Source organism: Cetorhinus maximus, chromosome 8 (genome assembly GCF_964194155.1).
Source record: "Cetorhinus maximus chromosome 8, sCetMax3.hap1.1, whole genome shotgun sequence".
Classification (NCBI taxonomy): domain Eukaryota; kingdom Metazoa; phylum Chordata; class Chondrichthyes; order Lamniformes; family Cetorhinidae; genus Cetorhinus; species Cetorhinus maximus.
Genome location: NC_135886.1, coordinates 17,975,162 through 17,988,397, shown reverse-complemented (window position 1 = coordinate 17,988,397; position 13,236 = coordinate 17,975,162). Strand labels below are relative to the sequence as shown.

General features: G+C 42.0%; 1 protein-coding gene across 1 annotated transcript in view; it reads right to left on the bottom strand.

Annotated features, from left to right (window-relative positions):
- Window positions 1-3,402: 3,402 nt before the first annotated feature.
- LOC144683247 (acidic mammalian chitinase-like) overlaps window positions 3,403-13,236 on the bottom strand; it is a 29,071-nt gene continuing 19,237 nt past the window's right edge. Inside the window, exons 10-11 of the mRNA XM_078546205.1 lie at window positions 10,172-10,331; window positions 3,403-4,019 (exon numbers count right to left, since the gene is read on the bottom strand). Coding sequence (XP_078402331.1) covers window positions 3,454-4,019; window positions 10,172-10,331 — 726 coding nt within the window. The 3' untranslated portion in view covers window positions 3,403-3,453. The remainder of the gene's footprint in view (window positions 4,020-10,171; window positions 10,332-13,236) is intronic.

Sequence of the window (13,236 nt, the reverse complement as noted above, 5' to 3'; positions counted from 1 at the left end):
ATTCAAGAATGACTATCTCCACAAGGATACCACCTTCATCTATAATGCTTCATCTGTAATGTAGGAACAGATGAGCTTTCCAATGTTGCAATCCTGATTTAAAAGATTCTTCTTTCTTATAACGCTTTTTTTAGGCTTTTAGACATTTTTAATTACAATATACTGGGATAATCTCTATACCACCTACGTCATTGCAGTGACTTTAAAATGTTTGGCTCCCAAGGACCTATACAACAAAGGTTTTCTAAATTTGGTCTTTGCAAGATATCCAGTAAATGACATGCTTATAATCATTATATAGGAATTCATTTAGGAAAGTATATAATGATTTTAAGTAAGCAAAGCCTATCATCTCATCTTTTGTAGCACCATTTAATTTATTCAGATGAGGAAAATTACTTGATTTATGCTTTTTCACCATTGCAATTGGGTTTAAATTGTTGAAATTGAGTTAAGTATGAAAGCCATTTATGTAACAAAATGACCAATAAGTCTGATACCACCTTTAGGATGCAATATATTTAAACAACGTAGTTCACGCTGTATCACTAGATTCTGTATCGTACCTCTGATTCCATGGAAGCAAGTGCCCACACTAAAAAGACTAGTTTGTGAACAAAAGTTAATCAGTTTTGAACAAGAAAACACAATCTTGGTTCTGTGACAACACTCGTTTCTGTATCAAAATCACATTCAAGCCCTGTTTCAGGATCCGAGTACATCAGTCAGGCTAACACTTCGCTGCAACTGAGGGAATTCAGCATTGTGGGAGGTGCTGGCTTTTGGATAAGAGAAACTGAGATACTGTATGCCGTTGGGGGATGTAGAAGTTCCCATGACTGTATTCGAAGTGTACCTCATGCAATACCACCAGAAATAAATTATCTGGCCATTCATTTATTTCATGTTTGCGGAACCTTGTATTCAAATTGGCTATTGTGTTTGCCACAAAACAACTGTGATTGCAATTCAAGAGTCGTTCATTGGCTTTGGCTATCCCGACGATGTGTAAAGTGTTATCTAAGTAGAAGTTTATTCTTGCATTAGCAAACTCTGCAGCAACCTATTGGTGTGTGGTGGGGGTGGGGTGGAGGGTGGGGGGGCACCTAACATGGCAGTGCAATACATGCAACTTGTTTGCAAACACTGAAGATGTCAAGTTTTTTATGGAGTCACTTGTAGAAATGAAGTATTGAGTTATGACCTGTATGGTATTTTGTTATATGCAAAGAGTTAAGTAATAAATCTGTTGTCATGTTTGGAATGAATGAGATTTGATTTACATACTGATCCCATAAAACCTCAATATTTCAGAATTTCTGAGCCAGATTTGTGAACTGATCTGATACTTTTCCATTTTATCTGACCAAGCAAGTTATTTGTTTTCACTGGTTCAGTATGATGAGTGGTTAAAGTAAAAATACTTCCTGGTGTGAATGAACACTGTCAATGCTTTCTTAAAATATATCTTGAATTTCAAATTGATTTTTTATGTTTAATTATACTTGGTTGCTTGCTATTTATTATGTTGGTCATTTATAACCAAACTTCTCTTTAATGTACGACATATATATTAAAGCTTTAAATAATGAGCATTATCTGCTTATTTTGTAGAAATTAAGTTTTTATCTCCTGAGGTGGAAGAGAAGTGCACTGGAATTTAATCAAGGATTTTTTAACCAATGTATTGAAATCTTCTACAATTTGCGTGGTACTCTTGAAGTTTTAAAAACATGTCACATCTGGAAATTAGATAGGAATAGATGACAAAATATGGAAAGAGAGATTAAAAGGTTGACCAAAACCTTGTTGAAAATATGGGTTTTGAAGGAGGAAAAGCATTTGAGAGGTTTTAGGAAGGTAAAGAATGTAAAACTGAGGCAGAGAAGGAATGGCGAAACAAAAAAACATTGGTCAAAGTTGATGATCCAACAGGTGCTGAAGGCAGGTTTTTAAAAAATCTTTTGTGGGATCTAAGTGTTGCTGGCAAGGCCACAGTTTCTTGCCAATTCCTATCCCCTTGAAAAGATGATGGCGAGCTGCTTTCTTGAAATACTGCAGTTCATCTGGTGCAGGTGCACCTACAGAGCTGATAGGAAGAGAATTACAGGTTTTTGGCCCACTGACAGTAGAGGACTGGCAATATGGTTCCAAGTCAGGATGGTGTATGGATTGGAGGAGAATTTTCATGTGGTGGCTTTCCCATCTGCCTACTGCCCTTGCTCTAGAGGCTATGGGTTTGGAAGGTGCTGTTGAAAGAGTTGGCGAGTTGCTGCAGTGCATCTTGTAGATGGTGGAGAGAGTGAATGTTTAAGGTGGTGGATGGTGTGTCCTGGTTAGTGCCGAGCTGCTGTGTCCTGGATAGTGTCAAGCTTATAATGTTGACAAGTGAAGAGTTTTCCATTACACTTCTGTCTTATGCCTTATAGATATGGACAGACTTTGGAAATCAGGAGGTGAGATATTTGTTGCCCAATTCCCAGCCTGTGATTTTCTCTTGTAGCTATAGTATTTATATTACTGGTCCAGTCGATTTCTAGTCAATGGTAACCTCTAGGATGATGATGGTAGGGGCCTCGGAGATGGTAGGGGCCTCGGAGATGGTAATGCCATTGAATGTCAAGCAGAGATTGTTACATCCTGGTTGGATATTTATTATTTTGCACTTGTCTGAATGTTACTTGCCAATTTTCAGCCCAAGCCCGAATGTTGCCTAGGTCTTGCTGCATATGGGCACAGACTGCTTCAGCATCTCAGGAGTCACAAATGGTGCTGAACTCTGTGCTGTTATCAGCAAAAATCCACACTTTTGACCTTATCGAAGGAAGGTTATTGATGAAACAGCTGAAGATGGTTGGGTGTAAGACACTACATGAGGAATTCCTGCAGTAATGCCCTAGGGCTGAGATGATTGGCCATCAGCAAACACAAACTTCCTTTGCGCTAGGTATGACTCTAACCAGTGGGGAGTTTTCTACCTGATTCCCATTGACTTCAATTTTACTAGGGCTCCTTGATGCCAAATTGGTCAAATGCTGCCCTGATATCAAGGGCAGGCACTCTCTTCTCACCTCCTTGAATTCAACTCCCTTGTCCGTTTTTGAGTCAAAGCTGTAATGGGGCCAGAAGCCGAGTGTCCCTGGCAGAATCCAGACAGCATTGTTAGGGTGGAGAGAAAAGGTGCATGAATTTTATGATAGGATGTTAAATTTAGTAGCTGAATGCAATGGAGTCAATGTTGGTTGCCAGGAACATCACACGTCATTTTATGGTGGACCAAGATTGAGATGGATAACTTTTGGAAATTCTAAATTTAAACAATATGATGTTATAGCGCAAACAAAATAGTCAATGAGTCTTGTTGTAATGGTCCCTAGTAAAATAAGATAAACATTACAGTCCTTAAGTTCTTTTATTGCAATTCAATGTGGACTTGTCCTTCATAAAGTTGTCTTAACATTTACATAAATTATTATAGACACTTCCCTTAGGACATCTCCCTATGTTGGTTTCCTTATTGGAGCAGTGGTAAAATTTGTTTGGTCTGCCTGGAATTGGATAGGTACCATCAAGATTCTTACTGCAAAAAGTGACATCAAAGTCAGAAAACATTGATGCATTGTCACAGTTTCTGCTGATTGCATTATAGAGTTGATCAGAGTGACACTGCTTTATCCATTTTTCACCACCAGTGCATTTATAATAGATGGGAACTGGAATCGCATAGTTACCATCAGGTTTACCATTGCAAAAGTTGCTGGCTGCTAAATTGACTGCTGGAAATAAACTATGTGGCCAGACACATTTGTCTTTCATACTGTTATAGGAAGTACCCTTGGAACAGGTCTCTATGTCGGTACTTTTGTCGGTGCATCGATAAAAGCTGTCCACAGCACATGGAACTGGATAGTTACCATTAATTTTGTCATTGCAGAATTCCAGATCAGGGCATACGGTGGAAGACTGTGAATTTGATGGTGAATTATCTGAAGTAGAGCTTGGTAATGGAGTTGTTAAGGCTGAAAGAAGAAACACCAATATGTTTAAGTTTACAAGAAGGTAGTGTTTATGATGTGTAAATAACAGAGTCTCAAGGCTTCAAATTATTATTTGGGTTTTGCCATCAATAACAGCAAATTAATTTTTTAGAGTGCCTTTTAAATAGTAAAACATCCCAAGGTGCTTCACAGGAGAGTGAACCGAGCTGCATAGAGGGATATTCAGACCGGTGATCAAAAGTTCTGTCAGAGGTAGGTTTTAAGGGGTGACTTAAAGGAGGCCGTGAGGTGGAGAAACTTACTTTAATTTTCAATGAAATGACAAGTCTTTTATTTCTTATTTTTACACGCTTAAGTATTTTGTCAAACCATTTTGTCTCACCCCAAACTCAGAAGAACATTTTTACTTCATATGTGTGACATTTTTCTATTCTCATAGCATAGCTTGTAAGAATAATCACCAAATCAGTACCAGATTAGAGGCAGTTCTGCGTTGTGAGCCCACATCCACTAGAAACTGGATTGAGACTCCCCACAATCATTTCATTTAGGAGCTTCTTAGGGAACAGGCAGGAGAGACTTTAACCTGGTCAGCCTGTGCTTTTTAATTTCTATTTTTTCACCAGTAAAGAATGATGGGCTAGATGGCCACTTCCTGTGCTTTAAAATCTATGGTATGACTCTGCCCTTGGCTAATTGACCACTCCGTTTTTCTTATTCATTCACAGATGTGAGCATTATTGGCAGTTGCCCTCAAGAAGGTGGCGTGAATTGTCCTCTTGATCACTGAGTAGCTTGCCAAACCACTTCAGAGACAACTTATAGTTGGCCACAACTTAGGCCAGACCTGGTAAATATGGCAAATTTCCAACAGTGAACCAGATGGGGTTTTGACAGCAATCTGATAATTACATACTCTCCATTACTGACACTAGCTTTTTATCCTTGATTCTTATTTAATTAACTGAATTTAGATGATCCAGCTATCATAGTTATATTTGAACTTGTGTTTCCAAAGCATTAATCTACCCCGCTGGATTACAATTAACAACCCGAAAGTAAAACACTGCAGATGTTGGAATTCTGAAATAAAAACACAAAAATACTGGAAATACCCAGCAGATTAGGCAGCATCTGTGGGGAGAGAAACAGGATTAATGTTTCTGGTCTTCAGAATTAGGAGAAATTAGAAATGTGCTAGGTTTTGAACAAGTGAAAGGAGGGTGGAAAGATGAATAAAAGGGAAGGGCAGGAGAGATATAAATGGTAAAAGTTTCATGTTCCAAGGCCAAAGGGAGCAGAAATGGGACAGGTCCAAGGGCCAGCCTAGGGCTAACCACTATGCTAGTTTGCCTATGTAAGAACAGTGACTGCACTTCAAAAGTAACTCACTGGGTTGTTAAATGCTTTGGGATGTCTGAAAAATGTGTTAAAGCACTATTTAAATGCAAGTCCTTCACTAATCATCTGCTAATATATGTGTAGTTCATATATACATTCATACTATCAAATATGCTAGGATTTGGTGTCACTTATTGTGTTGATTGGACTTTGTTAGCTGTTGAAACAGACTCAAGGAACATTTAAAATTCGAATACACTCCTCCCACAAATATAACTGAACATTGGCCCTGAATTTGCAATGACAATAATAGTGAGGCTATTGGTGATCTGTATTATAATGGAGGAAATATGATGGCAATTTCTGGAGCATGTACATGCACAATTAAACATGGAAATCCAGAAATTGCTGCCTGGAGATACTCTGAACTTACACGGGTGCACTGCTTCAGCCCTCACCACTAGACTCTACATTGAAATGACTGCAACGGCATGATATTGCAGTACTTGCCCACTAGTTCCACACTAAAAATTGCTAAGAAGTTGGCCCTGATGCATTTAGGAGTGAGTGGGTTTTTAACAGCATGATAACTAATGATTATTGCTGAATAACCTTTTTTGCCCTGCAAAAGTAATTTTACAAGTGTGTGGTCTCATATTCCCACAAAATAAAATGGATAGTTTTTCAGGAAACATTTAAGTAATTTTTTTGTCCATTTTCTGCCTGTCTCTTTTATTTCTCTCCCTTGCTGACAGAGCAAAATCCAGACCAATGAATTTAAATTTCTTGTAGTAATTTACATACAAGCATCCCAGTTATCATGGTGGCCCCAAAGCGGTTCACTAAGTGAAATTTATATTTCTGCACTTCACTTTCCTCTCCATAAGACCTTTTATTGTAACAATTGGTTTAATAAGGGGAGGCGATGGCATAGTGGCATTGTTGCTGGAGTAGTAATCCAGTGTAATTCCACAGCAGATGGTGGAATTGGAATTCAATAAAAAAAATCTGGAATTAAATTAAAAACCCATCTGATTCACTAATGTCCCTTAGGGAAGGAATCTGTCATCCTTACCTGGTCTTACCATTACCCACGGCAATGTGGTTGACTCTTAAGTGGCCTCTGAAATGATCTAGCAAGCTACTCAGTGCTTCGTCCAAGTGGTGTTCAATATGGAGAAGCACTGATTCATCAGCTGAGGGAGGGCATGTCCTGCTGGTGAGACAGGACATACCTAGAGATGGTGATGGTGGTGTCTGGGACATTATCAGTAAGGTACGATTCCATGAGGATGACTGTCAGGCTGTTGCTTGACTAGGCTGTGGGACATCAAAATCACAAAAAAGGAATGAACCGGACAGACCGCCTGGCATCAACCTAGGCACCAGAAACGACAATGGCAATCTCAGCCCTGTCGACCCTGCAAAATCCTCCTTACTAACATATTGGGGCTAGTGCCAAAATTGGGAGAGCTGTCCCACAGACTAGTCAAGCAAGAGCCTGACACAGTCATCCTCACGCAATCATACCTTATAGATAATGTCTCAGACACCACCATCTCTAGGTATGCCCTGCCCCACCAGCAGGACAGGCCCTCCCTCAGCTGCTGAATCAGTGCTCCTCCATGTTGAACATCACTTGGAGGAAACACTGAGGGTGGCAAGGGTGCAGAATGTACTCGGGGTGGGGACTTCAGTGTCCATCACCAGGAGTGGCTTGATTGAGCTGGCCGCATCATAACTGATATAGCTGATAGACTGGGTGTGCGGCAGGTGGTCAGGGAACCAAGAAGAGGGAAAAACATTTTTGACCTCATCCTCACCAACCTGCCTGCTGCAGATGCATCTATCCATGACAGCATCAGTAAGAGTGACCAACGCACAGCCGTGGAGACGAAGTCCCACCTTCACATTGAGGATATGCTCCATCGTGTTTGGCACTACCATCGTGCTAAATGGGACAGATTTTGAATAGACTTAGCGAGTCAAAACTGGGCATTCATGAGGTGCTGTGGCTATCAGCAGCAGCAGAATGTACTCAACCACAATATATAACCTTATGACCCCCCCCATTCTACCATTACCATCAAGCCAGGGGATCAACCCTGGTTCAATGAAGAATGCAAGAGGGCATGCCAGGAGCAGCACCAGGCTTACCAGGTGTAAACCTGGTAAAGCTATAACACAGGACTACTTGCGTGCCAAACAGTATAAGCAGCAAGTGATAGAGCTAAGCGATCCCACAACCAAAAGATCAGATTTAAGCTCTGCAATCCTGCCACATCCAGCCATGAATGGTGGTGGACAATTAAACAACTCACTGGAGGAGCCCAGCACATCAGTGCAAAAGATAAGGCTGCAACATTTGCAACAGTCTTCAGCCAGAAGTGCGGTGTGGATGATCCATCTTGGCCTCCGGAGGCCCCCAGCATCACAGATGCCAGCCTTCAGCCAATTTGATTCACTCCACATGATATTAGGAAACGGTTGAAGGCACTGGATGGATACTGCAAAGTCCATGGGCCCTGACGATATTCCGGCAATAGTACTGAAGACTTGTGTTCCAGAACTTACTGCACCTCTAGCCAAGCTGTTCCAGTACAGCTACAACACTGGCATCCACCCGGCTATGTGGAAAATTGCCCAGGTACGTCCTGTACACAAAAAGCAGGACAAATCCAACCGGGCCAATTACTGTTCCATCAGCCTACTCTCGATCATCAATAAAGTAATGGAAGGGGTCATCAACAGTGCTATCAAGGGGCACTTGCTTAGTAATACCTGCTCACTGACACCCAGTTTGGGTTCAGCCAGGGCCACTCAGCTCCTGACCTCATTACAGCCTTGGTTCAAACATGGACAAAAGAGCTGAACTCCCGAGGTGAGGTGAGAGTTGACTGTCCTTGACATCAAGGCCACATTTGACAAAGTGTGGTATCAAAGAGCATTAGCAAAACTGGAGTCAATGGGAATCAGGGGGAAAACTCTCTGCTGGTTGGCTTCATACCTAGCACAAAGGAAGATGACTGTGGTTCTTGGATGTCAGTCACCTCAGCTCCAGGACATCACCGCAGGAGTTCCTCAGATTAGTGTCCTCGGCTCAACCATCTTCAGCTGCTTCATCAATAACTTTCCGTCCATCATAAGGTCAGAAGTGGGGATGTTCGCTGATGATTGCACGATGTTCAGCACCATTCACGACTCCTCAGATACTGAAGCAGCCCATGTCCAAATGCAGCAAGACCTGGACAATATCCAGACTTGGGCTGATGATGCGGCAAGTAACATTCGCAACACACAAGTGTCAGGCAATGACCATCTCCAACAAGAGAGAATCAAACCATCGCCCCTTGATGTTCAATATCATTACCATTACTGAATTTCCCACTATCAACATCCTGGGGATTACCACTGACCAGAGACTGAGCTGGACTAGCCATATAAATACTGTGGCTACAAGAGGAGTTCAAAGGTTAGGAATCATGCGGCGAGTAACCCACCTCCTGATTCCCCACTTGCCTGGATGAGTGCAGCTCCCACAACACTCAAGAAGCTTGACACAATCCAGGACAAAGCAGCCTGCTTGATTGGCACCACATCCACAAACAGTCATTCCCTCACCAACGCCACAAGGTAGCAGCAGTGTGTAACATCTACAAGATGCATTGCAGGAATTCATCAAGGCTTCTTCAGTAGCACCTTCCAAACCCATGGCCACTACCATCTAGAAGGACAAGGGCAGCAGATAGATGGGAATACCACCACCTGGAAGTTCCCCTCCAAGTCACGCACCAGCCTGACTTGGAAATATCTCACAGTTCCTTCATTGTCGCTGGGTCAAGATCCTGGAACTCCCTCCCTAACAGCACTGTGGGTGTACCTACACCACATGGACTGCAGCGGTTCAAGAAGGCAGCTCACCACCACCTTCTCAAGGGCAATTTGAGATGGGCAATAAATGCTGGCACAGCCACCGAAGCCCACATCCCGTGAATGAATAAAAAAGAACCAATTCATTAATAAAGCAGAAATAGAAATAAGTAATTCTAGGCAGGCAAGAATGTGTGTCTTTAAAGATGGTGCAATTTAAGCTAAATGAAAAAATGAAAGACTAGGAAATACAAAACAAGTTACGAGAAATAGGATCAAGTAAATAAAAAGGAAAAGCTAATCAAATAAATGGCAGAAAAGTAAGAGTAGTTTGGAATTAGCCTGTGCGATGCCAGTGATACCTTAGAAGACAAAGGAACATTAATTTTATTTGTTACTAATAATGTGCAGGATGAGTTCAATTGAAAGGAAAAGTTCATAGAAAATGACAACAAAAGAACAAAAACAAAAAACTACTGCGGATGCTGGAAATCCAAAACAAAAACAGAATTACCTGGAAAAACTCAGCAGGTCTGGCAGCATCGGTGGAGAAGAAAAGAGTTGACGTTTCGAGTCCTCATGACCCTTCAGCAGAACTTTTTATTCAAAAGAATAAAATAGTTTTTAAATGCATGTGCGAGGGGCAGAGAAGAAGAAGCAAAAGTATTTGACGTATTTACAATATGACATTATTTTGTATTTGCAGGATAAGTAATGCTGGCTCTCAAAATGTGAATGCTTCAGAATTTATTCTGCTGTTGGTGTTCTTCTATGAGTGATCAGTCCATGCAAAGGCTTTTAACTTTATGAAATGTTCAGTGTTTCAATAAAGGCCATGTAGTCGGGATCATGAAAATAGTCATGATTATAGAATAAAGCAAGGAAATGGCTCAGTGTGCAATATTCCAAAATAATAAATACTTTTCTGGTTCTGAAAAGCAATAATTAATGTAATTAATTACCTGATGAACATTCTTCAGCTTTAGAATTTAAACAAAGCAAATTCTTCAGCTTGTTAATAAGGGGTGATTTTCCTTGGTTACAGGAAGTACCTTTGGAATCATCCATGTCGATGGTCCAAACCATTGCACCGCCAAAGCTATTATTTTTCAACCATTCCGCCTATATAAAAATAATTTGAAACATTCTTTTAACTTTAATGGTCTCCTGTATTATGGACCAGTAGGCCATTGTTACTACATGATGCGGAAAATTGTCCAGGTACGTCCTATACACAAAAAGCAGGGCAAATCCAACCCAGCCAATTACTGCCCCATCAACTAGTCTCCATCATCAGTAAATGATGTAAAGGGTCTTTAACAGTGCTATCAAGTGACACTTACTTCGCCTGCTCACTGACTCTTAGTTTGGGTTCTGCCAGGGTCACTCAGCTCCTGACCTCATTACAGCCTTGATTCAAGGACAAAACATGGACAAAAGAGCTGAATTCCCAAGGTGAGGTGAGAGTGACTGCCCTTGATATCAAGGCAACATTTGACCGAGTGTGGCATCAAGAAGCCCTAGCAAAACTGGAGACAATGAGAATCAGTGGAAAAACACTCTGCTGGTTGGAGGCATACCTAGCACAAAAGAAGATGGTTGTGGTTGATGGCGATCAATCATCTCAGTTCCAGGACATCACTGCAGGAATTTCTCAGGGTAGTGTCTCAGGCCCCACTATCTTCAGCTGCTTCATCAATGACCTTCTTTTCATCATAAGGTCAGAAGTGGGATGTTCGCTGATGATTGCACAATGTTCAGCACCATTTGCGCCTCATCACATGTTGAAGCAGTCCATGTCCAAATGCAGCAAGACCTGGATAATATCCTGGCTTGGGATGACAAGTGGCAAGTAACATCCGTGCCACACAAGTGTCAGGCAATGACCATCTCCAACATGAGAGAATCTAACCATCGCACCTTGATGTTCAATGGCATTACCATCGTTGAATCCCCCACTATCAACCTCTTGGGGGTTACCATTGACCAGAAATTGAACTGGACTAGCCATATAAACACTGTGGCTACAAGAGCAGGTCAGAGGCTAGGAATCCTGTGGTGAGTAACTCACTTCCTGACTCCCCAAAGCTTGTCCACCATTTCCAAGGCACAAGTCCATCAGTATGATGGAATACCCTCCACTTACCTGGATGAGTGCAGCTCCCACAGCACTCAAGGAGCTTTACACCATCCTGGACAAAGCAGCCCGCTTGATTGGCACCCCATCCACAAACATTCACTCCCTCTCCCACCAACGCACAGTGGCAGCAGTGTGTACCATCCACAAGATGCAGTGCAGGAACTCACCAAGGCTCCTTATGCAGAATTTTAAAAACCTGCAACCTCCACCACCTAGGAGGACAAGGCAGCAGATGCATGGGAACTTGGAAGTTGCCCTTCAAGCCACTCACCATCCTGACTTGGAAATATATCGCCGCTCCTTCACTGTCGCTGGGTCAAAATCCTGGAACTCTCTCCCCAGCAACACTATGGGTATACCTACTCCACAGGGACTGCAGCAGTTCAAGAATGCAGCTCATCACCACCTTCTCAAGGGCAATTAGGGATGAGCAATAAATGCTGGTTTAGCCAGTGACACCCACATCCCATGAATGAATGAAAAAAACATTGTACATAGTTAAACTGCTAGTCTTCAACTACATAGTGGTGAAAATTAGCGTGATGCTTCAATGATACCACAGAATAAGTACACTGCCTCTTGTGGAACCAAGTCCTATAAATCAGAATGGTTTCAGCATTCAACCGTGCAGCAATTGGATGATACAGGCTTGGTGTTCCTGAGTATGTAAACAGAAAAACAAAGCCAAAAGTTCTATTGCATTAATTGATCCTTTGTGGAAAGTACTAATATGCGTGTGGATGTTAGGAACAACTGAATAGGAGTAGGCATTCAACCTCTCCAGCCTGTTCTATCAATTGAATGCTATTTTTTATTCTTTCACTGGATGTGGGCGTAACTGGTTAGGCCAGCATTTTTATTGCCAATTCCTATTGCCCTTGAGAAGGTGGTGGTGAGCTGCCTTCTTAACTGCTGCAGTCCATGTGGCGTGGGCACACCCATAGTGCTGTTAAGATCTTAATCCAGTGACAGTGAAGGAATAATGATATAGTTCCAAGTCAGGATGGTGAGTGGCTTGGAGGGGAAGTTGCAGGTGGTGGTGTTCCCATGCATCTGCTGCCCTTGCCCTTCTAGTGATAGAGGTTGCAGGTGTGGAAGGTGCTGTCAAAGGAGCCTTGATGAGTTCCTGCAGTGCATCTTGTAGATCGTAGAAACTGTTGCCACTGTATGTTGGTGGAGGATGTTTAAGGTGGTGAATAGGGTGTCAATCAAGCGGGCTGTGTTGTTCTGGATGGTGTCAAGCTTCTTGAGTGTTATTGGAGCTACACTCATCCAGGCAAGTGGAGATTACTCCATCACACTCCTGACTTGTGCCTTGGCGATGGTGGACAGGCTTTGGGGAGTCAGGAGGCAATTCTCTGCAGAATTTCCAGCCTCTCACCTGCTCTTGTAGCCACAGTATTTATATGGCTAGTCCAGTTCAGTTTCTGGCCAATGGTAATCTCCAGGATGTTGATAGTGGGGGATTCAGTGATGATAATGCCATTGAATGTCAAGGGGAGATGGTTGGATTCTCCCTTGTTGGAAATGGTCATTGCCTCGCACTTGTTTGAATGTTACTTGCCGCTTTTCAGCCCAAGCCTGCATGTTGACCAGGTCTTGCTGCAAGGACTGCTTCAGCACCTGCTGTCTAGGCTTACTCTTCATGTAAGGGCATTTGGTCAGTACGAGTGTTACTGACAGAGTCTTTAGGAATGGATGGGATGCTAAGGGATTGGGAGTTTCCAAATAGCAAATTGTTTACTATCTCTGCAAAGAAAAGCTCTCAGGCCAACCTCACAGAAAATGTAAGTTATTAAGCACAATTAAAAAGAGAATGTAGTTATAAATGTGTTTGCAAAGAAAATGTTATCAAATTAAAGCTATGGGTTTGTTGTCATGTTAGCT